General features: G+C 43.7%; 2 protein-coding genes across 3 annotated transcripts; both read left to right on the forward strand.

The window, feature by feature from the left end:
- The first annotated feature begins 12,318 nt into the window (after positions 1–12,318).
- Positions 12,319–15,108, forward strand: ccn1l2 (cellular communication network factor 1, like 2). Its single transcript, XM_070904541.1, has 5 exons — positions 12,319–12,387; positions 12,554–12,767; positions 13,406–13,768; positions 14,360–14,562; positions 14,809–15,108. The coding sequence occupies exons 1-5, from the start codon at positions 12,319–12,321 to the stop codon at positions 15,106–15,108; spliced, it is 1,149 nt and encodes a 382-aa protein (XP_070760642.1).
- A 6,645-nt stretch (positions 15,109–21,753) lies between these two features.
- On the forward strand, positions 21,754–24,947 carry LOC139284090 (LIM domain transcription factor LMO4-B). Of its 2 annotated transcripts, none has more exons than XM_070904254.1 (5): positions 21,754–22,099; positions 22,849–23,087; positions 23,213–23,309; positions 23,651–23,809; positions 24,820–24,947. In XM_070904254.1, exons 2-5 carry the CDS (start codon positions 22,873–22,875, stop codon positions 24,826–24,828), a joined length of 480 nt encoding a protein of 159 aa, XP_070760355.1. In that variant the 5' UTR covers positions 21,754–22,099; positions 22,849–22,872; the 3' UTR covers positions 24,829–24,947. The 2 variants fall into 2 exon arrangements, with proteins under 2 accessions (XP_070760355.1, XP_070760356.1); XM_070904255.1 differs by having other exon boundaries at positions 21,754–22,025.
- The last annotated feature ends 822 nt before the right edge of the window (positions 24,948–25,769 follow it).

Genomic DNA, 25,769 nt, shown 5'->3' on the forward strand with positions numbered 1-25,769 from the left:
GTAAAAGTGCTTTTCAAATGAAAGTAAGAGTAAAATACTTTTAATGGATGTCTGGCATGTGTCATACAGTCAGCTTTTCTTTGTTATCAGAGGATAGGTTTCCAGCCATCACTGTGGTTAATGCATCACAGCAGCCTGATGCTGGGTCATCAGAAGCACCAACACTCTCATCAGCCAGGTGGCTTTAAGAGGAGCAAGAAGACAGTAGGTTGCTTTTTTTTTTTTTTTAAACTCTACTGTATTTGAAGTTTATTATGTATAAAGAATAGATGTAAATTGTTGAAGCAAAATGATCTCTTTCACTGCAGAGAAAACTCCAGCTCAGCTATGCCTACGAGACAGTCGAGGTTGGTTCTGCGCCTCACTGAGGGTTGCACAGTAACATGGGTAACAAAACACCAGCCATCATCAAATCAGAGTGATTGACGATTTGATCATTATTGCAGCCAAGGGCCGTTCCACATCAGCCCCTTTTTGCCCAGTTGCATTAGTGCGTCCCAGTCCTCAAAGCCCATAGTAATGTGTTCCCGGTTCTTGTTACTGTCCATCTCCTGACTCCCGACGCAGGTGACGCGCACATCCTTCTGCACAGCTGAGCATAAAAGTGTGAAACGAAACGAACGTCATGGCAGTATGTGACTTATCATGTGCTGAGATGAACAAACTTTTTGAAAGCAAAGGTGAAAAACAAGGAGACGGTTAAACTGTAATGTGGTTTCGAAAAAAACTCAAACAGGACAAGGAAGTCAAGGAAGAGGCCTCCGCCAAAGCGAACACCTTTGAAGTCTCAATTGAACCAGTAAGGGAAGGGCTCCCTGAGGGTGGGAGGCAGACGCTGACCTGATCAGCAAGACAGTGACCTCCGAGTGAAGAAGGCCTCCGCCCCTCCTCAGGTCCACCGTCTTGTTCCTGGTGGGTCGAACTACGACTACTGCCCCTAGCTGAGGCCAAAGATGACCAGCAGCAGCCAGCCCAGGTAAAACCAAAACCCCCCACCTCAGAAACAAGCCTACGCCCCTTTGAGCCTGTCTGGGAGATGATACAGAGGAGGTCCTGAGGTTTTGGAGTAACTTGTGAACTCTCAGTCTCCCTCACTTTCTGGCAACTTTGCTGCAAAGCTCAAATTCTCTAAATTTGACCATTTTTTTGGTGATAAAACTGTCACTGATGCAATGTAGCCAGTATATTGTTTAACCTACAATTCAGGCGCTCTTCTTACCGGCTTGAAGTGGGAAGGGCCCAGTTGGGGAAAAGGTGATGTCATACACCTCTGCGCACCAATCAGGATTCAGCAGCACTTGACAGTTGTTTGCCTAAATTGCCTGCAGCCCTGGTAAAGTAGATTAGCTGCGTTTTTGAGTGCTAAACTTATATTATGCATAATAAATAAAAACTGAGAATATTTTTTTCCAAAATTGAAATTTGATTGTTGCTTATTTAGTCAACAACAAATAAACAGAAATACTAATAAGAAGTCATACAGAAATGTTTCTGACATATACATCCACGGATGGCCCTCCTACGAATGATGACTTCAGATTTTGGTTTTCAATCTGCTTTTAATCTTGCGCCAAAACCCCTGGACAACATGTAAGTGTCTATACCCTAGTGCCAAGTCATACATTATTATCAATATTTATAGTATTTATGGCTCAACAAACTGTCAGAAGTAACAATTTGAATGTGAAATAATGTATAAATACCTGATGGGATCAATAAAGTATTTCTGATTCTGATTCTGATTCTGATGAGCAAGCTCAAGAACATCGTCATCAGACTATAACGCGGTTGGGTTTTTGTCTCTGTGGAGCAGTAGGTGTCACTGTAGAGTCACCGAGCTTCAATTGTGGAATAAAGACAACTTTTCAGAATAGACTGATTAACAGGTGGTGCAGCATAATCTTAATTAGATTAGGTCAATTATCAACGTGGGGAAGTAGGGGTCAGAGAAGAGGTTGTAGAAGAGAGAACGAAATAAAACAGCCAAACATTTTAAAAATAAAACAGCAAGGGTTGCATATTAAGATAAGATACGCCTTCTATCCAGAGGGGAAATTCAGGTGTTGCAGCAGCACTGGGATACAAATAAACAGAGAAAAGTATATGGAACTATAAGTAATTAGACAAAAAAAGAAACTATACAATCAGACAGAAAGATGAGGCCGAGTTATTTCAACATAAACAGCTATCATGACCATAAATGCTTGAATGCCCTTCAGCAGGTCAGTTCAGGAAAACGTTCCCTGCTTGATGGGAACAAAATAAGGCTCTGAAACTGTGTAGGAGACTGACCGAGCGGTGCTGTAAAGAGACTTTTCATATTGAGACTGGCTGTCTGGCAGCGGAACAAATGAGTGTGTGTTGTCGGTGTGTGTGTGTTGCTGCGGTTGGTAGCATGATGTCACCGTCAAACCACGTCTTCTTCGGTTGTTTCAGCTTTGCTCGGCTCTTCGGGCCTTTGCCAGGCGATGACGTAGTTACGTGTGACGTGCAGTCCAGCACTCCAGGTTCAACTAGTCTTAGCTTATTTGGGTGTACTGGGTTATGTTTTTAGCACCGTTGTTATGTGACTCTGCTTTACCAACCCTCCTGAAGACCTCGCTAAAAATTGCATACCATAACTTATCGATTGAATGCTGTAATATATTCCAAAGTTTTCAAATCACTGAAGGTTTGGCAGCTCATTCTGCCTTGAGGAGCTGCCAAAGCTAAAAACAATGTTGGGGTGTTATGTTGAGCTTTACTGTCCTGTGATGGTTAAATCCTTGTTTAGAGGCTCTCCTGTGTTGACAGCATTACAGGAAGCAATGAAACAAATATTCTTCAAATATTCACAAAGTACCATACATATAAAAGATAGGCTAACAACAAAACGTTCAGGTGCCAAAGGTTTATAATTTAAGACTCGGATAGCCACAGGAAATTCTACTTCCTTTGAACCGCTAATTTTATATTTTCAGGCATTTTAATATTGTTAGCACAGCTGTTGGCTGTTTCATTCCAACACTATCAATATCAACTCTTACATGATGGCCCGTGGGACCGTTCACAGGAATTGCGTTCCTGTTAGGGATGGCTTGATACCATTATTTCATGTCCGATATCGATACTGCAACCTTGAGTGTCTGCAGATACTGATACCAATCCGACACCATAGCAAATCTGAAAACTAACAACTCAACTCCCCTTAAGGAAGAAATGCAGAGCCCGCAGCATGACTCCGTTACGGACAGTACGGTACACATGGCATCGTAAGGCACTCACGACTGAAACTCGAGGCTATTTCAACTGATATCAAGTTAGCTGCGATGAAAACAAATATGTATCCAAAGGTCGAAACAGTGTCGATCTCTAAAGTTTCTTTCACGTGTGAACCTCTAGGGTTGAACTGTATGTAGGTGTTTAATCAGGTTCGAGTTTCCAACACTGCTCACCTGTGTTACTTCTGACACATCTCTCTTTACGGCATGTCGTTCAAAGTTTAGTGAAGCATTCACACAATCGTTTAGGCTGATGGACCGTATCAGATTATACTTTTTTTTTTTTTTCTCCGATATCCTATCCCGTGATTACCTTAATCATAGTTTATCTACCATAACCACAGTCTTTCCCTGACCTTGTGCAGCCATAAATGTCAATGTCCTGTCTTGCGATAAGGTTGCTTTTAATGACTTATGAAATCTTAACTTGACTCGTGACATCAAGATGTGAAGGACACACACAGGTTTAAATGCCCCGGACCTCCCCGCTCCTCACAAGAACCGATGAAGCCATGATGGATGGAAGACTAAAAACGGTCCAGTTGCCTTTTGATTCAGTACAGTCTCCCCTTTCTTTATAGATGTGATGTCTCAGGAACATGAACATGTGATGCTGGAGAAGTCTAGATTTCATTGTCTGTCCAGGTTGGTCCATTTCTCTCACTTTGAAATGGCTCAAGACCCTCCAAGAGTTGACACACTTGAAGAGGTTTCAAAGAGCCCCTTTAAATAAGTGACCTCAGTTGAATATAATCATCAGTATCATTTGTCATCGAGTATTAGTGCGTGCTGCTAACTGCTGAGCAAACACGTGATCTCGCCAGTTTGCCGAAGGAAACGAGTTCTGCAGTGAGCTACGTCGAGGTTGACGTTTACTCGCTTACACATACAATACCCTCTGTGCTGTCATTTCTCGATCGAAAGTGAGTTCATTTCCATTTACTGTACATTGGCTTTCCAGCGGCCTCGGCCACAGTGAGCTTTATGTGTTTGTGTCCCAGTTCCCGGAGGGGAGCCCTGGAACGTTTTCTGTTTATGGCTTTACTGTGATAACATTTTCCCCTCTGAATCACAGGCAGCGCTGTGTTGTGGTGCCACCTTTCCCCTGCCCACTAACAGGACACTCTCTGTCAGTCGGCTACGCCGCCAGCTCCCACACTAAAGTCCCTTTGAAATACCAGTTTGTGTATTCTGGTGTACTAAATATGCATCGTGCAGTTGAAGAAAACTTCAGATTCACTGGAGGGAAAGGCAGCATCTATGTTGATGGCTCTGGCCTCTGTCAATTTTAGCTAAATCCTGCCGTTTCTTCAATTGTACAATGGAGTGTTTTTTAATGCAAACTTACTTTGTTGGTACAATATTTCCTAACACTGCTTTACTTTCTCTTTTTTTTGGCTTTCTGTATCTTCATTTTGGGATGTTGTGGAAATTTTTACTTGCAAAACTCAGTTTGCCTCCTTCTTAGGCCTTTAGGCATCACTTTTTAAAAAAATAAACTCACTGTATACATTATTCTTCGAGATTTCTTAAAGCTGCTCTAAGCTATAGCTGTATAACAACAATGGATCAATAGATTAATGGTTAATGTGAAAGGAGTTGCTCGTAGTGACAAACCAACAGAGAATTATTACCAACTCTGCAGTTCCCCTCAGCTGTACTGAGCGTTTCAGAGCCTTTCAGCTCATTGTTTTGGTTGTTTGGCCCACGACTTTGGATTCCAGCATCCAGCAGCAAAAGAGTCAGATACTTTTCTCAGGAGTTGGTGGAGACCAAATCAAAAGCTAAAGACAGAGTGAATATTGAACTTATTGTGAGAGGAAGTTTCAATTATGCGCAGAAAATAACAGGGGCATCTGTTTAGACGCGCGCCGCTCAGCAGTGCTGCATTTTGGCCATCACATTCATCAGGTGGACAGGTGGCCAAATGAACTTTAATGTTGCTCTGTGTCTGCTGGATGTGGAGAAAACCAACTGTTTGCCAACACATTTGCAATACAAACTTTATCATGTGATTACATGTAAATGTTGAATCTTCAGCACGGATGAATGTGAGTCCAATATTCACTCTCCTTTTAGCTCTGTTTTTGGTCTCCACCAGCTCCCGCGGGAAACATTTGGCTCTTTAGCTGCTAAATGCTCCACTTTGCTCACAAGCAAGTCGCTAGCTTTGTCTGTGGCATTTGATGTTGTGCAGGTAGCATACAGAGGGCGTATCAGAGCTTCTTTTTTTTTTTTTTTTTAAAGGAGGTTGATGAGAGCAGAGTAAACCCAAAAATAATGACCTGAAAGAGGCTAATAAGTTCAGCAAACTGCAGAGCTGGTAATAATTACTTTGTGATCACTACCAGGGACAACTTTCACATCATTCCATCCATTGTTAATTCAATTCAATTCAATTCAATTTTATTTATATAGCGCCAAATCACAACAAAGTCATCTCATGACACTTTACAAAATAGAGCAGGTCTAGACCGACTCTTTATAATGTTATTACAGAGACCCAACAGTTCCCACCATGAGCAAGCACTTTGGCGACAGTGGCAAGGAAAAACTTCCTTTAATATGAAAAGCATTGATTTTTGCTTCTCTAATGTACCTTAAAATAAAGGCAAGGTTACTGACTTAAAAAATACTCAAACTACAGAGAAGCTACTCAGTCATGGCAGCAGCAGTAAAATGTGTTCGTTAAAGGTTCCCTTTGGAGCTGTAGACATTTAGCAGTCTATAGAGCTGTTTTTGGTGTCACACTATTCTTACTGATCTACAGGTGGCAGTAACACGCAAAGATATGCTGCAACGTGCCGACAAAAGCAGGGAGGAAGAAGACTGACAGAAAGTAAACATGGATGTAAACGATGCTGGATTTAAAAGACTTTAAAAAAATCAGCTTTGCCAATGTTTTTTTTGAGGAAGGAGATGCACTCGACGAGCTTGTTTGACCTCAAGGACACTGAATGTAAACGTAACCTTTGTTTGTTTACAAGAAAACGCCACAGGGCACCTTTAAATCCACTTGTTGCATAACCGGGCCTCTCGTGGAAGGGATGTGTCCGTCAGTACCTGCAGCACACCTGCTCATGCCAGACACACAATGGCCAGGTTATTGCTGCATCGCTAGCACTATGTCCAGGTTATTGCTGCTCTGTGTGCTCCCTGCTGTCATCACTCACTATTAGATGCTGAGGAGGAATGTGCAGGCCCACAGCTTTCCTCTTGCCCCGCTGCTTGGGCAGCTGCCAGCTCAAATCACGCCCCCCCCCACCCCACCCCACCCCTCTTTTTTTTTTTTTTTTAAGTGGCTGCAGGATGGCCACACCTGCGAGGCCACCACATGCGGGACTAGCCTACTTTTTCATAAACTTTTATTCATCCCAAGAGTTCACAAGTTTGTGGAACTGCCTCACCTTGCATCCGACCAAAGCCTTGTTAAAGGAAGTGAGAATGGAGGGGAAAAGTCCTCCACATGGGTGCTTTTTACACGCAGTGCTTTGCAGTTTTTTATTTTAGTAAGTATCCATTTTGTTTGATACGTGTAACTCATGGCACAATTCAAACAGTATAAAAAATGATTTGTCCCTCACCATTGACTATCGTACATATATTTTTCATAATAAGGTGCCGTGGGCGACACCGGAAGGGGAGGGACTTCGCCCTAACGATTAAAGAACATGAGCCAATCATAGTCAGCCCTGGTTGGTGCTTGGTCATCCCAACGCTACTCCCCTTGAGGCTCTGCCCTTTTGCCCACATTTGGACTTTGTGATGTTACCTCCATGTATTTCTTGTGTTTTACCAACTTTAAATTGTTGTATTCAGTGATACCAAATTATATTTTAAAATTTAGTGTTGCGCTGTCATGTGAAAAAAAGTACAGAAATGAATTCCAGTGAGTAGCAAAGCGATGGATGTTTCGAATGACCGAAATGAAGGAAAGCTTTATATCTGGTGGGCACTGGAGGGCTGATGTGCAAATGCCTGCTGCCAGTCATGGGCATCCAAACGCACCACAGCTCATGACATAATAATCCGCTCACACTCGTCTACGAAATCTAATACTCAGCTGGTGATCAGTGCGAGTGTGTGTACAGTATAGACAGTATGTGTATGGAGGAGGGAAAATGAAACCCATTCAGGGTCACAGTGGGATGAGTGATGACTGCAGTGTACCCGGAGCTTTTTTTTTTTTATGGACACCGGTATGAGGAATGTGGCGGAGACGTAAACCTGTGGAGGGGGGTGTTATGACTGGGGCTGGGGGTGAAGCCTTCGCACACATATATAAAGGCACATGCTCTCACACAGCTGATTTCACACGGAACATACGTGTACATTTACCTAATTGCTCCTCTTGCATTTACTGGAAGAGGTGTTGGATAACAGCAAGTGCGGTTTAATACAACAGTAAACGCTCCCTGAGCAGCTACTTTGTTAGAAATACAATACTGCTGTGTTCACAGTGCAACCAAACAAACCCATGTTGCTTCAAAGGTCCCATATTGTAGAAAGTGAGATGCCCATGTCTTGTTTGATTATAAAGCAGGTCTGGGTGCTGTATAAATACTGTGAAAGTATCAAAATGCTCAGTCCATGGAGAAATGAAACATGCCTTTAAACGAGCAGTGAGGACTTCTGTAAGGTTGTGATGTCACAGCTATACAGTCACCGCACTCAGCCACGCCCCCAGCAGGTCATCTGCTCCAGGCACAGCACCACCCACCCAGTACAGGGACGCTCATCCACCTACTCAGTCTGTCTAAGTTATTGGAGCGCTCTGCTCAGGACTACTCTTCAAGTTTTCGGAGGTTGTTCAGTTTGTCTAAAACGGCTTGTTTCAGACAGAGGGGGAACTGAGGGGCTGCAGAAGATACATAAGGACGTGTTTGAACTGTCAATCATGCAAAGCTACTCTGGTGGAGTCCCAGAATAAAAATATAGAATTGAAATGAGCATAATATGGGATCTTTAATAAAGAAGTTGGTCAGCAATAGACCTTTTTTTTTTTATCTTGCCATGATCCACTGAGATCTGATTTCATGCTACACACGGCATAAGTGGTTTTCCACTCGACAGTAGGACACAGTAAAAGGAGTTGATAAGCTTGCTGATGAGTTGGAGGTGTGTAACAGCTCACTGTGGCAGCTCCAGACTGTTCCATTACTCCCTTCCAAACATTTAAACTGAGCTGAAAATGACTGTTTTGCATTTCAGATGAACGGTCTAACTTCAGTGGCAAATACGTTGCATTTCCATGTGGCTGCTTCGTAACAAAAGCCCACCTAGCCAGTTGAACACTTTTAATGTGAACACGCAGCAGCAATAGGAAAACGGCGAGTAATTTGTACAAACTCATACTTTCGCCTTTCATGAGCTCTTATTTGAGTCCAACATAAACTCCGTCTAATCCGCTCACTGCTGTGGGTCCTGTCTGGGTTCCTGTTGTGTCTTCTTAGTTCTCTGTGGTCGACCCAGGCGTTACAGCACCTCTTTCCTGCATGCTGCACACGCTTCCTGTTTATCCTCTGGATCGCTATGAAAGCGTGATTCGGAGCTGTTCAAGCAGGATTTGCCCCTTCTCGTTACCACATTTCAAGAAGGGAACCTCAGACTGAAAACAGCCTTGGTCACATCTATGGTTACGAAATGACAGCAGATTGAGGGGAGCTCTACATGCTAGTTGGTTTGCGTTTGAAACAAGTTACCTTGTTAGAAGTGTGTAATGTTAAAATCTGTTTATATGAGTCTAACTCTTCAGACTGGCGGTTGGTGTCAGATATCGAGCTGAGAAAACAAACAGGAGGGCGACAGCGTGATGAATAGCTGACGACTCCTGACCTCCATGTGTTTTGGAAATGTTTGCCTGGCTGACAAACAATGGTTGGCACATGGCCAGGCAGGAGGCTGCCAAACTGGCAACCCCCCCCCCCCCCGCCCCTTGACTCCCTCCTCCTCCTGCTCCTCCATCAGTGTCCGATGCAGCGTGGCCAGTACACACATCCTGCCTTTGTGGGCCCAGGAATGCCAAGAATCCAGACTGTTGCCCTCCTCCCCGCTTGCTGCCCAACAAGGTGCCCCCCCCCCCCCCCCCCCCCCTCCCCCCCATCACTCCACTCCAGCGTCCCAGTGGTTTTACAGCCCAGCCGGCCGGGTGTCTGGGTGGTTGCATGCGGTTTGATGTTGTACTCTCTCTGCACACAGTAACACCACCGCTTTGGTCTGGACCTACAACACCTGCTCTCAGGAAGTGAGCTGTGTGTAGTGGGACCAACTTTCAGCCTGAAGGCCACGGGTTTGGTCCCAGCAGCATCCTTCAGTTTGATGAGGTTTTTTTTAGGGTGGGCCTCTGTGTGTGTGTGTGTGTGTGTGTGTGTGTGTGAGTGGGGGTGGGAGTGGGGAGTGCTGAGGTTAGTCTTTTTTAATCTTTATATCATCTTTAAATACGACCTTTTTAATGTCAGAAAGTGTGAAAAGGCTTCTGAAACATCATGGCTGACAGTCTTTAGTGAAATCCACACTATTACTGATGGTAATAATACGTCTCATTACTCCCAGACGTTTTGGTTTGTGGCCCATTATGATCAATATTTCTATGGGTCAAATTAGTTCATAGTGAAAAACAAGATATTTGATACCCAACTCTACAGTTCCCCATAGCTCTATGGAACATTTAAGCATCTTTCAGCTCTTTTTTTCCAGCCCGTTTACTGTTTAGTTCACTGCTCACTGCTCTTGTTTTCAGTGGAAAACTCTAGCAACAAACAAACTGACAAAGTTAGAAACTATCTGGTGAGCAAAGTGCAGCATTTAGCATTTAAGAGCCATATATTCCCCTCAGGAACAAGTGGAGCCCAAAACAGAGCTAAAAGGAGTGCTAATGTGTCGCTGTGTTGTGGTCACAGCTTGTGTTTAAAGAGCGACTCAACAGCAGTTTAAAATCGTGTTTTCTGCTGACCTCCCCTCACCTTGATGCACTGATGTAGATGTGTACACAAGGGTGTGTCAGTACACTGTGACATCACTGTTGGGTTTGGTGACAGGTACAACATAGCACACCTACTTGTGACAACTCATGACCAGCCTAGACTAGAACCTCTGAACACACGATCTCCAATTTGTTCAGCCATTCCAATAGGTCTGGTGTTTCCCTTAGTCGGAGAAACACTTAACGATTAAGAATCAGAATCAGAGTCAGAAATACTTTATTGATCCCTGGGGGGAAATTACACAGTTACAGGTGCTCCCATTCAAGAGTAGAAAGTAGCATACATTTAAGAATGGGGTCGTCATCTTCCCAAATAGCTAGCTGGCTACATCCATTAAAAATAGTGACAGTAAAGCGCAGCTGTACAGGTTGTGCATCTGCATATTTCTTCCTAACTGCTCCTAGAACCACTATAGCAGCTTCCAAGTCGACTGAAAATGACGTTGTGGGACAGATTCATCACTTGCTGAATTACAACAAGTTGGAAATTCAATCTGATTATCAAACTACCTCATGGTTGTGTGAGCAGTTTCCCCCTCCTTTTGGATCGTTTCATTTGAAAGATTTTTAGAGGCTTAAAGATGTCAAAGTATCCAGCCAAATGCCAAAATAAGGTCACAAAAATCGACATAATTTTGTGATTGAAAATTCATTGCTGACCTTTGAAACAGTCAAACCTCCTCTTATCACATGATCTTCCCCAATAGATAGATCGAGGAAAATGGAGATTTTCAAATTTCCATTTTTCTTCTTGTCTATGTTGGCTAAAAGCTTTCAATCTCCAAAACAGCTACTGAGCCAACGCGGATGAGAAGTTCCTTAAAGTGCACAGAAAATGGGAGAGTTCAGCATCTACATTTCCGTGCCAACTGGGCAACTTCCTTTTGCTGAGGACTATCATGAAATGTGATCCAAGGAGGACTCTTTGGATATCTGGTGAGGTTGTCTTTGTAAACATTTGGTGCGTCCACAGTCTCCATAGTCTTTCTCAGCAGACTGTACGCGCCATGTTTTTAGGAAAAAGGGGAGACCTTCAGCAGCCTTAACAAATGCGACCAAATTACATTTCCCATGTTTCATGACGTGCGAGCCACGCTTAATGCGAGGACCTTCCTGCTCTCCAACAACAACACTTTTTTACGTGCCCCTGGGATGACAATGGAGAATGCTGGAGTTTTTCCTACCAATCATGGGAACCTGAGGACAGGCCTGTATTTCCTGGAATGCAGCCCATTAGGAAAGCGATGGAGGGAACACAGGATGTCCTGAGCACAGCGCCCCGCCGCACGCTGCAGTGGAGAGGCACAGAGCGGCTGCTTGGCCAGAGCTGGTGGAAGAGTTGTTCACAGGGATTTTCTCCACATCACCACTTCCCCTGCTAAAGACTCCACCACGATGGAGTGGGATTCCCTGCTCAGGTTTTCCATTATACCTGTCCTGCCATTGTTTTCTCTTTTTTTTTTTCCCTCGCAGACACATCTGTCAAATATAACCTGTCTAAATGCCCCTGTGTATGTGTGGGAGGGTTAGGGTTACCCTTAAAGCCTAAAGCAAAGCACAATATATGTGAATCACTATTTGGTTGCCTGTAAATTACTATTAATTATTAAAGATTGGTTTCCTGCATACATTTTGACACCTTGACATTTCTCCCGGAGGTCACACGTCCGCAATTACACGCCAATTTGAACACGTCTCTGTCCCTTTTTGGACACTCTCCAGCCGTCTTGAGAGGAGAGTCAGTGATATCACAGTGGGGGCGGGGGCATGTGTGTGTGTGTGTGTCTATAAGTACAGGAGCCAGCACAGGGAAACCTCTCTATGAAGTAAAGCTGAGCTTGTGTTGGCCTGCGCTGACGCTGAGACTCTGTAGGAGAGCAAGCGAGAGCAGACGGGTGTACCTCCCGGTGCACAGACTCTGAACTGTGGATACATTTTTTTTTATCCTGGAGCTGAAAAACAAGACCTCTCTCCTCTTGGGACTCTTGGGACGGTCTATCTGGACGACTTCTTTCTTCTACAATTCTCTATTTGTTTTGAAGGTTTTTCTCTTTTTCTTTATCTGCTGTAATCATGATGCTTAGCCCCGTTACTTTACAGCAGATCTTTTCCACCCTGTTTGTGCTCGGCAGCGCTGCAGTGATGGTGAGTTGCTGTGACTTGCTTTTAAACCTTCACTGTATTCATTTCTGTTATCATATTATAGATAGTATTGGACGGATGTCATCTTATTCTTTTTGATTCTAATCTTTTAAAATCACGCCCACCCACTGTCACACATCCTGACTTGACCTCTGACCCTGCTCCTCAGGCAGAGGGCGAGTGCCCGGCAGAGTGCTCCTGCGCCCCCTCGCCCCCACCGTGCCCGCCGGGTGTCAGCTGGGTGACCGACCACTGTGGCTGCTGTAAGGTTTGCGCGAGGCAGTTCAATGAGGACTGCGGCGCCGCCGAACCTTGTGATCACATCAAGGGGCTACGCTGCCATCTGGGGGCCGGAGGGGACCCTGAGAGGGGACTGTGTCGAGGTGAGGGCACATGTGCTTTCATGTGTAGATGTTGTAACAAATCAGCTTTGCGTTTTAAATCACGAAAAGTATCAGTTGTTTAGAGGTTGTGCGTCTTCTGGAAAGTTAAACCTGAAACACAAAAAGTAATAGAAATAGATCAGTCTGGGTTGGGACCCCCAAAGAGGCCCTAAGAACAATCTCCGGGGTCACCAGATAATTAAAGGGGTGTTAAGATTAAATACTGAAATACTGCATAGTTTCTTCAAGGTTCTCAAAATCCCTCAAATGAAGGTCTTTCGCCGGTCTGGAGGAGCTCGTTAAAGTCTGAGGCAATAACCCAGGTGATGTCATTAGGGTTATTTTGAAGACTACAATATTCAAACAGAAAATCTGTGTCACAAACTGGATTTGTGAAGTTTGAAAGATGTGAGGGTTTTCCAGTCAGGGAGCGTTTAATAAAAGGTGCTTTGAAATTGCATGATGGGAAGTGTAGGATTCCAGGGCCTCTATTGCACACATTTTGACCATTCCTCTTTAGTATGGTTTTAGTTTTTTGCGTAGTTTGATCCTACAGGCTGATATATTCGTTTTTCTACAGTTTCCTTCTATGAAGTTCCAAGGCCTCTCTTCACAGCTCTGTATGTGTGTGTTGACAGCTGAGGCCCAGGGTTTGCCCTGCGAGTTCAACGGGCGAGTGTACCAACACGGCGAGGACTTCCGGCCCAACTGCCAGCACCAGTGCACCTGCATGGACAGGGTGGTGGGCTGCATGCCCCTCTGTCCCCAACAAGTGCCCCTGCCCGACTGGCGTTGCTCGCGGCCCCGGCTGGCCAGGCCTGAGGGCGGCTGCTGCGAGGAGTGGGTGTGTGACGACGACAACCACATCAGTGAGGAGCCGGACGAGCCGACACACACCTCCCCGCCAGACGGCCAGCCCCTTCCCAACCACATCAGTGCCCTGCTGCGGGGCCAGCCGTGGCCTGGGCATCCAGCTGCCACCGGAGGGGCCACGTTCAGAGGTAAACATCACAGCGCACCCCAGTGATGCTTTTCCTGATGCCCACCACCGACACTAAATATGGCCTGAAGGACGGAGTTTTTTCATGTGGATGTGCAGAGAGATGGGCCAAACTCAGCCTCAAAAGATCTCTGAGATATTTTCTACTTTTCCAAATGTTTCTTATTTCAAAGGAGATTTAAAGTCTTAAACCCTGCTAGTGACCTTGCTAGTGAAACGGTCATGGGGTTATTCAAAGAGTGTAAAAAATCTTAATTTAAGATTAAGTAAGTTTTTCAAATATATTTGTCATCTTGTGAGCAAAGTTGATGTTTTACTGTGAGGGTGGCACTACAGGAAAGTACAGCGTGGAAAGGGGAACATGAATCACCAATATAATGGTAACCTTAACATTAGATGTTGATAATTCTTTTGACATTTTGACCTGGCAATAACGCTACAGTAAAGATCATGGGGTCACAAAACATAGTATCACATATACACAGTATAAAAGCCATGAATATATGGATTACAATTGCTTTTACAAGTAAGTCACAATGCCTGAATGTTTGCTGGGATCCATCGTTTGTTTTTTGTTTTGGCTCTCCCACAGAGATGGTGTCCTTCCCCATGTCTGAAGTCTTACACCAGTCCAGCTGTTTCCCGCAAACCACAGAGTGGACCGAGTGCTCCACCACGTGTGGGATGGGCATTTCGAGTCGAGTGACCAATAACAACGCAGACTGTCGGCTTGTCAGAGAGACCAGACTGTGCCAGATCCGGCAATGTGAGCTGCAGCTTCCTGTAGCTATCAAGGTACGCTAAAAAAACAACAAAAACATAGCCACTGGGAAATTAAAGAATATTGGAGATAAACCTAAAATATTAGTAGGATTTAGAAGGTATTATATTACAAACTCATCTCAATGTCTTTGAACAGCCCAATACTGGTAGTTAGCCCTAACCCACTTTCAGTTAAAGTTAATATGTCAGTAAACCCTGTATTGTCACTTGCTTCGAGTTTTTAATTTTAATGGCGCCTCTGTTTCTGTAATCCTGAAGGGAAAGAAGTGTCAGCGAACTGTCCGTCCCCAGAAACCGGTCAGAATCACCTTTGCCGGATGCTCGACGGCACAGCGGTACCGCCCTCGCACCTGTGGGACCTGCACCGATGGCCACTGCTGCACACCCTCCCTCTCCCGCACCGTGCGGCTCCGCTTCCACTGCCCTGATGGAGAGGGCTTCTACAGGAACGTCATGTGGATCCAGCGCTGCAGCTGCAGAGCGATCTGCCGCACACACAGCGGGCCCTCCAGCCCTTCAGTCAGTCTCCACAACGACATCCACAGCTTCAGGCACTGAGGCTGACTCATCACGCCCAGCCCTGGCCTGGGCATACCGGGCAAAAACTCTGCACCTCCCTGTCCCCCAAACCCACTGTTAGTTGGGTGAGCTCCTGCCACTCCCCAACCAGGCAATACGCTCGCTTGCACTTTAAGCTTCCTGCCACGATGACATCAGTTTGTCCACACCAGAAGTGTGTTACCTCTCTAGTAGCAGGGCAGCACTGAGGACAACACACTGCAGTGTGCTGCTGTGTTAGGCTGTTGGCAGAGAGCTTTAACTAATCTCTTTTATTTATTTGTAACTTTTTGTGTCCTCTCCACAGAGGGCGACGTGGCGGTTTGTCATACAGAGAGAAGGTCGTTTAGATCAGTAACAGACAGCATTTCTGAGAAGTGATGGGAATTATGGACATGCATGAATTAATAAGGAAGAACTAGATGACATGAGACATATTCATTAGTGACTTTAGGGACTGTGTATTCATTATTGCCTGTTCTTTGTGATACAATGTTTCCTACACATGTATTGATCTTGGAATTGATTAACTGTGTGTGTGTGTGTGTGTGTGTGTGTGTGTGTGTGTGTGTGTGTGTGTAGATGATATTGGTCTGTTGAGAGACTTTCACAAGAGCGAGTTTACAGAGTGTGTGCTCATTATGCTACCACAGTATATAGATTAAAGCATATAGTGTATATAGACTTCACTCTTAGTTGTGGAGTGGTAAATTCTAGGATCACCTCATTTTTCGGGGTGTGATTTTATCTTATTTTGTGTGCGTGTGTCCTTTATTTTGAGGGATGAAATGATGCTATATATTTAAGACATGTCACACGTGTTCCTTGGATGTTTTTCATCTGTAAACTCCTGTACATCAAATAAAAACGTATCAACATGTAGTGTGGCTTCTTATTTTTGTGGCCAATGTTTGACGTTACATGTATCGAGGGCGTTTCTCTGCTATAGTGGGGATTTTAAAAAATACATTTTAAAATTCAGCTGTGAGGCTGTACTTGCAGTGACGACACTAACATGCTGATGTTTAGGTAACATGTTTACCATGATCACCATCTTAGATTAACATGTTGGCAAGCTAACATTTGCTAATTAGCACAAAACACAAAATACAGCGGAGACTGATGGGAATGTCATTAATTGTCATTAATGTCATTTGCTGGTATTTAGTAATAAAAGACAATATATATATATATATATGAATGTGCTCGAGGAAAGGTCAGGGGATCACCAAAGTTATTACAATTCATCTTGACAACATTTCGAATGATGCTGAATTGGTATGTTAATAAATACCTCAACCAGAGGGTCCCTAGGGGTCCAATTGCAATTTTTCCCCACCAGGCCTCCTAACAAGTTCCCCTGGCCATGACTGCATGGTGTTGCTTATGAACCAAAAATGTCCACTGAGCTACAGAGACGGTGGTGGTTTTCTGAGCTACACAGGGAACACGCTAAACAGAAAAGGTATGTTTTGACCTAAAGAAATTGAATTTTTCCTGGTGGTGGCTAGTCAGCCATGATACATGCTGTGTCCCAACCATCCTTGGTTTGGCAATCGTCACCCTCAGGTCGTTTTCAGATCTTTGTTGTGACAGTGGAACCCTTAACGCTGCGTCATTAGTCTCTTACTTCTACCACAGAGCTTCTCAGAGTTCTGCGTTCCTGTTGCCTCGTGGCCTTACACAATGCTCTGACTGGCTCTGGAGCACAAACATTACGGTGGACTACTACATTCCTCACCCTGGCCTCTGCCTCCTTCTGAGAGGAAGGGGGAAACTCTCTAACCTCCTGACTGCCCCAGTCAGAACTACTGGTGTGGGCTTCATCGCTACCACCTCTCCAGTCTCCACTTAGAACTGGACCAGAGGTATTAATTGGTGAAACCGTACTTGATTACTTGATACTTGAAGGGTTGACAGAATAACGTCATGCTAATCTGGTAATCCAATAAAATAAATTTCTCTGAACCATGATGTTGGGCTGATGGGCAGACCAATGAATGGCCTGATGACATTGTCATTATTTGGCCAAACCACTACTGGTGTAAAAATACAGGAATGGGCCATATTCACACGGCGGCCATTTTCCTCTGACGTCACTCTCAGGGTGGGAGGTTCAAATGCTGTTATCATGTCGTTACAGGTTGCAACATTGAACCAATACCCTCGGACAAAAATGTTCCTCCAGTAGGAAACCATTTTTCAAATTTGGTTTATGCCAGAGCCTTTGTCAGTACCTTCACCTAGGCATCCAGCGTTTTGAATACTTTTCATCATGGGTGTTCTAACTTGGGCTGGTGAAATGTTGTTAATAATAATATACAAATTATGTTGTAAATTCATCTGACAATAGGTCAAATATTAGTATCCATCTTTGAATACTCCTTAAGATGAGGGTGATTTCCTTTACTGTCCGACCGACAGGCAGGAACCAGAAAGCACACATGGCATACCAGCTCACCATGGAGACCTCCTCACCATCTGCTGTCGTCACCGATGGCGCCACTGGTTCCCATTTGACTCAGACTGTTCAACATCACCCTTGATGACGATGTTTGTCTGCCTGGGCTGTTTGGTTGGTGTAAATTCAGGGAAATGATCCTTCCAACAGAGTTGTTGTACACGAAAGCTGGTGTCCCATGACAACGTTTGACTGCTCATTTGTTTAAGAGTCATCCTGGCATTTCAGTGAAATTCATGGCACTATGAGAATCAGAGGCTGGCAGATATTTGGAAAATATTTCAGGCACAGTGTCTCATCCTGTGGAATTCCAAACCATGTGTGTCTCCACCTGCACTAAGGCTCAATGGTTGGTTGAGCTTATTCAGTATAGAGTTGGGAGCAGTTTATAAGCAGTTGCTGAGATGAATTTCCCAGAAAGGTTTGCAAAAATCTCAAGAAACAGGAAAAAGAGAGCTCTACTAAATCATCAAAATATACAGTTTAGGCAATTCTTATATCTTCTGGAATTTATCTCTTGGAGTGTAGTAACTAAATGCTGCTTCTCCATGTTTAGTTTGGTCTCTGAGAACAGTTAGCAGACAGCTACCTGATGTCCTGAGAGGCAGAGAAGGTTCATTAGGTTAAAGACAGTCAGAGAAACTGACAGATCTCTCCACATCACAGTGAGGGGGCTTTATAAATGTGATGGTCTTGTCATCCTGCGGTGCAGTGGTGATCCACAGCGGTTTATATTGGCTGGGAACCCAGACTGGAAGTAACAGGTGTTGTCCAGCCTTGCAGAGAGCTGTGACTTTCAGCATGGCCTTGACAGAGGAACAGGAAATATGTCAGAAATCAACGGGGCCTCAGAGAGTAGTGGAAGTTGGCCGAGGCTGCCACACCAACCACAGCAGAGGAAACCCCCCACCACCCCACCATGCACTCAGAAAAAGGATGTGTCAAAGTGGTTCCTTTTCGACACAATGTGGGATAACAACACATGGTCCATATGAGTTGTTATTGGCTTGTTGTGCTGAAAACGAATCTGTAGAACATGACTCATCCTCTTTTAAGAGTGTCACAGCTAACATCTTTTATGGAACTAAAGTCAACATTTCCACAAAGGATCCTGTTTAGAGTGAGGATTCACAGTCAAGTAAACACTGTGACGTCAACACTGATTCAAAGGACTACCATGACTAAAGAAAGTCCAATTTGAGTAATGCATCCTAGAGTTTGAAGGCTTATCAGATGCCAAAACAATGCACAGCGTTTTGGAAAGTTATTGTGGCAACAATCATTTCATCTGCCAGATAAATATGCATGTATTTGATTGTGCTGCCGGATGGTGTTGCATTGTGTTGAGGCAAAAGCTGAGTCAGGTTCAACTTTTTGGCCACCGGTCAACCCTGCGGGTTCATAGCTGGCAGGTGATAAGTAAAGGTGGCCTGCACATTGTTAAGTGATTCACTCACTTCAAATGGCAAGTAAAATCACTGCTTTGGTCCTGGTTTATTTCATTTACATTTCAGAGGCGTCCCAGAAAACAGGCCTTCGTCCTTACAATTTGGCCAAAGTTACTTGTTCCTTCATTACAGAATATCATGGCTTGACTAACTAACACCTTGCTCACTTGCCTCAGCCAACCTGTGCTAGTTCAGCTCCAGCTGGTACAGAACCTTGCGGCAAGGCATCTTACAAAAAACAAGACTTAGATCTGACATCAAAATGGTTTTTGCTTCTCTTCATCTGCTCCCTGTCAGTTTAGGAACTTTTCAGCATCAGGTCTTTCTGTACAGTTTTTCATTTAACCCTAGAACACTAACGTTAAAATTAGTAACACCATCACTAACGTCGGGTATATTTTACCCGGTATAATATCCCGGATAAAATACAGTTTTCATCAATTTATGTAAAAGTACAACACTGTATGCCAAATTGTAGTACTCTTCTTTAATTTCCCAATATACAATATCACATAAAATGAAAAAAAAGGTACCATGGGGGACCCTTTAAAAAGGCAGCAAAATTATTGAAAAATCAGGTAATCCTTAACGAGAAATCTCCAAACAAAAAAAATAATGGAGCTGGGAACTTGTTCTTCGGTCCACCCATTCCTGGGACATGTGAGCCTTGTCTGGTGAAGGCACAGTCTTCCTGCATCACTGACAACTGTAAAATATGTTACTCTCTATCACTAACGTCGGGTGAAAATCACCCGAACGCATGCCTCTTGAAAAAACCATAGATGGGAGGAGGGAAACAAACATACCATTAATGATATCAGTGAGCAGCCTGAAGCTACCCAAGGACCCATGCAACTCAGACAGCAGCAACACAATGAAAATCACATGACAAGAATTGTGTGGGTGAAAATCACCCGACGTTAGTGTTCTAGGGTTAAACAAAAAAAAAAGGGTATATATTTCAGGTATGCATGCATCTGTATTTTACACATTGTCACATTGCTACAGCTACTAATAATCGGAACTGCAAGTACTATTAAATTTATCATCACTCAATTTAAAGGCCCCATGTACAAGATTTGAAATGTATCGTCTTTGGAGACTGTCAGTGGTAGTATCAAAAAAGACACTGCCCGAGTGACAGGGCAGAAAGTGTTGCCTTGATGATGGTGGCGTTGATGGATGACATGAGTGTATTTAGAATCATGAGAGTTCACTGCCCTCCAGTGGTCACATGGAGGAGCTGCAACGCTACTTTAAACTTGTGGATCCAGCACAGTGCTTATATCAACTGTATCAACAACAAGTCGTCTGTCTCCAGACCAGTCTAAACTGTCCGAACTGAAGAAATCCGACACGCAATAATCATCGTCTTTCTGTGGTGACATACAGTCATTTATACAGATTATTGTTATTTCTTTAGAGGTATCAATGTAATAATAGCTGTGTTGAAGTTATCAGAATCAGAATCAGAATCAGAAATACTTCATTGATCCTCGGGGGGAAATTATACAACATGTTGGTGCTTCAGAAAACAACAAGAGCATATAGTGATTTCTTGACATGTTTTATATATTTCTGCAACATAAACCATAAGAAGTCCATTAAGCTGAAACAGACCCAAATCCTGGTATATCCAATAAAATTGGCGGCCCTTTGAGAAAAACGATTTACTGTAGCCGCATGCATTTCCTGCTCTGTTTAGTTCTTCGCTCACTCCATCATATTTATCCTCACACATCAGGATGTACAGTGCAAACCTGCCGATGTCTGCTCCTTGCAACATTATAGGATGCTGTCCTCTACTGGATCTCTACTGGAAGTACAGCAGAGTGGCAGGGTGGAATACTGACCTAGGACCCACTGAGACCTAATCAGCCCTGCTTTAATGTCCTTGAGCAACAATGAATCCCTATCCCATCAACTTCAGCCGTGCTGTGAAGCTGGTGGTGGGGATTAGATAAAAAGACTTTACATATTGCAAACAGTGTACCTTTTATCAATGTATGCAAGTATCATAGTTGGCTTTATTGCTTCATTTGAAATTGTAGTTCCTCTGTAAAGTAATTTCTTTGCAACATGTGTAGAACCTGTAAATGAGTAAATCCCATGACCTTTTAAGGTACTGAAACATGTTCAAATCAACCTTTTGACTTTTTGTGAAATTTGCATCTTTGTAATAGCAAATGATATACATTTAACTCACAAGTTGTATGTACACATAAAGGAAAATGAATACACATTTTTGATATATGTACTTTAAAAATGATCCATCTATTGAATCTGAAAATCTTATAACTCTTTGAACAAATTAATATTTGGGGTAAGATAAGTGAGCAAATTGTGTCATTCATTTCATTTGCAAAAACATGTTCATTGCTGATTTATAAAGCAATGTTGGAGATGTCCTCCTTGTACATTTATTTAAATGATCAAAGAGGAAGTGTGATCTACATGATGTGAACTAAAACAAAAGTACCATCATTTGTTTTATAGCTGTTTCCCATGTCAATACCGCGCACACACACACTCAGTGACATCTTATAAGGAGCTTAAGGGATGTGAATGTGCATATTAATGAGCCACTATAAACTCATAAATCATTTTGACTGCGGACACGCCCCCCCTGCTCTCCTATTGGCTGCTGCGCGCATCATGTCGGCTGCGTCCTCTCTTGGCAATTTAAATAGCCCCTTGCGCAATTTGATGAATAGTGTCGCTGTCAAAAGCGTTGGAAACAGATTGAAGGCATGTCGATGGACCAACAGCTGTAACAGGAGAGGGAGAGGAAGAGAAGCTGCGTCACGTCTCCTCCTCGCGGTTCCATGTAGTCGTTTATCCCCGGAGCTGGATGTCGGGGGAGACTTTGCCCAACTATTGCCGTCAACCGTGCCGTCCCGGGCTTTAATGTTGCGTCGCTCTTGCCTTTTTTCTTTCTTTCTGGAAAGCCATGGAGACCAGAACATGTCAAGTCTAAGTGCGGCGTTACAACTCCAAGCGGTGTCGAGGTTCGTGTGAATATATTTTTTTTCTCCACCTTTCTCAAACTTGAACGCAGGAGGAAAACCTTCGGCTCGGAAAGGTAACGTGTCTCTTCTTTTTTCCTGTTTTTCTCCCCCCCCCCCATTGCTAAATAAAGCTTTCCTTTAAGCTAGCATCTCCTGCCTATAAACAGCACGTCAGTTAAGCTAACGTAATGTACATACTATGTAAAGTAAAAAAAGAAAGAAAAAGAATTAAATACTTTTTACAATGCTTCTAGCGTTACATTTAGCCCAATTACTGGCACTCTTCCAAAAGTCCCATTTGGTTACTTTCCCTCCCCCTCACATGAAAACACACCGCTGACACAATGTTAATGCCTGTAAATCCATTCCTTGTCAAATCAGTAAGAAGATTACTTTTGATATATTGAAGTTATAGAGCTACAGAGAACAACATTAACATTATGTGAACAGTTTCATATTGGACATATTTCAATGATTCTCTCGTGTTGATCAGTGTGTCAGTGTGTAGGTCAACCTGTTACAGCTCTTAAAGTGACCACGTTATCAATCAGTTGCAGTCATGCTGAAGCCCTGTGTAGGTTTGTCAGGGCAAGTGGAAATGTGTAGTCCTAAATACAAAAAGGGGTTTGCTACAAGCGTCAAGTAAATATCCACCAGTGGAAACAGAAATAAACACATTTTGCACAAAAAAACGACTCTTATCTTTGCCATTATTTCAGACATTTTACAAGGAGTCAGCGCATGAGTATTTATGTTGTTTTGGAAAGGCAGTGAAGTGAACATAGCTGGGTCTAGTTGACACACCTCTATTCTGTGTGTCCAGGAGCCTCTGAGGGCCCGCATCAGCATGGTGAACAGCCAAGCGTCAGGCGTCCCACAAGCCCCCAGGTCGTGTGCAGGATGCGGGGGGAAGATCGCAGACCGCTTCCTGCTCTTCTCCATGGAGCGCTACTGGCACACTCGCTGCCTCAAGTGCTCTTGCTGCCAAGCCCAGCTGGGGGACATTGGCACCACCTGCTACAGCAAAGGGGGCATGATTCTGTGTCGGAGTGACTACATCAGGTAGGAGGAAGAAAGGGGTGGCGTTGGAGAAGGAGGAGGAGGGAGGCGGAGGAGGAGGAAGCTGCTGGTTTTCGATTTTTGGAGGCCGTACAGGCTGAGCAATCTGTGTTTTTCTGTGTTTGCAGACTGTTCGGGCACAGCGGAGCGTGCAGCGCCTGTGGCCAGTCGATTCCGGCCAACGAAATGGTGATGAGGGCACAAGGAAACGTTTACCACCTCAAGGTGAATCCCCGGCTTGCACATCAGCACACTTTGTCTCCCGCTGCTTGTTTGACAGAAACATTTGGGATCTGGGAGACGGGAAGATATGTCCCCTCAGTATCATGTACTTACTTAGAAACTTAGTTTGAGACACATTTTAAAGGTGTTTTTTTTTTGCAACAGAATAGACAGCAGTGTTTCATATTTTAATTCACATGTATCCATACATTTTCAGTTTCTCACATCAGGTGACTTTGCTCACTAAATTTTGATATCAAGTTCGTAGTATATGCGTGCTTTAGGGGCCTGAATTTAATCCATTTCCACATCTGACCCTTATGTCTTTTTCTGCCCCTTCGCAGTGTTTCAGCTGTGCCACCTGTAGAAACAGACTGATGCCCGGCGATCGCTTCCACTACGTCAACGGCACAATCTTCTGTGAGCACGACAGGCCCGGCGCTGCCTTGCTCAACAGCCACCTGCCTCCACTCCAGAGCAACTCTGTGCTGACAGACCAGAAGGTGAATTAAAGGGGATGTAACGTGAATAACAGAATAAATGTTGAGTCCCTGTGGGGGGAGAGGGGGCGGGCATAGCAGGACATGATGCAGCAAAGTGGGTTCAAATGTGAACACGGAAAGATCAGAGGTGGTGTTTTCATAATGCAACCAGCAGTGTTTACACCACAAGGAATGACAAAACAACTATTAATAATATTCTTAGAAAGAATAGGTAAGTGCTCAAGACAGAAAAGATAATGCACGTACAAATGGCAGTGGTGGAGTACTTGAATATGCTTCTACTCCACTACCTCTCAGAGGGAAATATTGTCCTTTTTTAATTTACTACATTTATCTGCCGAGTTTCTTCACAAACTCATATTTTATGCACAAACCATATCATCAGCTTATAAAATCCATTGTTTCCAATCAAACTACTTGAAATGCGCTCCATCTTGACCAGCAAAGACATGCAACATTAAAATGCTGCTTACGTGTTAATGCATCAGTAATAATAATCCAATATTGTTATATACATGATAACAAAACACTGACAGGCACTATTCTGCTGCATAATGCGCACTTTCAGTACATTTTGCTGTTTAATACTTGTTTACTTCTGAGGTGTCATTTTGAATGTGTTTACTTGGGAGTAATGGGAGTTGGTGAAAAATCTGAATACTCACCACCACTGAAAAATGAATTATGATAAATAATTTTGAAGAACTGAAATTGTTTCATAAATTACTGCTGTTACAATGCTATTTACAATTAGTGCACGATTATAATCTAACATGCTTTTTGTGTCATATTGTATTGTATATTGTATCAAATAGGTATCATACAAGATTTCATTTTATTTAGTGTCAATAAGCTAAAATGAATCTGAATTTAAAATGAAGAGGATGCTTGAACAGGAAGGAAACAGAAATATGACATCAAGAAAACAGCCGTAGGCCATAAAAATGAGCCTGAAGTGTCGTGTTGTGGCAGTGACCCTAATCGCTTTCCCTCCCTCATCTCGTCTGCAGGTATGCTGAGTGCTGCGTGTTGGCCTTTTGCCTCTCTCCTTCCCGAGCTTCACTTCTCTTCGGTGCACTTCTTCTTCTCCTGCTACTGTCGCCGCCGTCATGGATTCTCATCACCGCCCCCCCCCCCCCCCCCCCCGCCTCTCTCTCTCTTTTTTTTTCACCCCGGAGATATCCCGCCTGTCACCATGTCAAGAGACTCAATATATCGCGTACAAAGTCACATTTATGTCGCTGTTCAATGTTAAAAGTGGTCTGTGCGTCATTGCAAAGACTTACAGTACAGTGTGTGTGTGTGGGGACTGCACTGGCAAAAAAAAAGGCTCCTTCGGGGACTAAGAGAGAGCTGGAGGAAAGGATGACGATGAAAGCCTGCGCCAACTGGAAGAGGGAACAGGAGATGCTCGAAGGAGCGTTTGATGGACTGCTGTAAAGTGACTGTCAAAGCTTTGCTTATCGCCATGTGGCATTGTTTCCCACGAGCGTCAGTCTTTTTAATGAACTCTTGATCTCTCTCTTGTATATGTTAATCTGAGATCCTACACGCTGGAGGATTGAATATAAAGTTGATGTCGGGCAGGTATCTGAAAATGTCTTTAAGTGAGTTTAAAAAGAGAGATTCAAACCAGAAACTTTTCTAAACAACTGAAAGGAGAAAACAAAAATCTAGTGTTGCTGACGCCCTGCACAAAGAACTGAAATGATCCAGTGAAGGTTTAGTTTGTTTCTTCTTCTGTAGAGTTTTTATTTCTTTACCAGATGCCTGTTCAATGTGTGAAAACAAAACAAAAAAAAAAAGTTGTGGAGTTGAAAACAAAAATCCTATTAAAGCGTTTTTTTCCTGTAACGTGTCACGAAGCGGGCTGAGGTCATTTTGAAGCCCCTTACCGGCATTAGAGTGGCATTGCATTGCATGGTACCTAGCATGGTTGGATTGTGACCGTCTCTTTCTC

The sequence above is a fragment of the Enoplosus armatus genome, chromosome 4, assembly GCF_043641665.1.
Source record: "Enoplosus armatus isolate fEnoArm2 chromosome 4, fEnoArm2.hap1, whole genome shotgun sequence".
Taxonomy (NCBI): Eukaryota; Metazoa; Chordata; class Actinopteri; order Centrarchiformes; family Enoplosidae; genus Enoplosus; species Enoplosus armatus.

Coding starts and splice junctions, on each gene's coding strand:
- ccn1l2 (XM_070904541.1), top strand. CDS start 12,319: ATGCTTAGCCCCGTTACTTTACAGCAGATCTTTTCCACCCTGTTTGTG. Junction 12,768..13,405: donor TGAGAGGGGACTGTGTCGAG/GTGAGGGCACAT, acceptor GTGTGTTGACAG/CTGAGGCCCAGGGTTTGCCC. Junction 13,769..14,359: donor CGGAGGGGCCACGTTCAGAG/GTAAACATCACA, acceptor GCTCTCCCACAG/AGATGGTGTCCTTCCCCATG.
- LOC139284090 (XM_070904254.1), top strand. CDS start 22,873: ATGGTGAACAGCCAAGCGTCAGGCGTCCCACAAGCCCCCAGGTCGTGT. Junction 23,088..23,212: donor TGTCGGAGTGACTACATCAG/GTAGGAGGAAGA, acceptor CTGTGTTTGCAG/ACTGTTCGGGCACAGCGGAG. Junction 23,310..23,650: donor GAAACGTTTACCACCTCAAG/GTGAATCCCCGG, acceptor GCCCCTTCGCAG/TGTTTCAGCTGTGCCACCTG.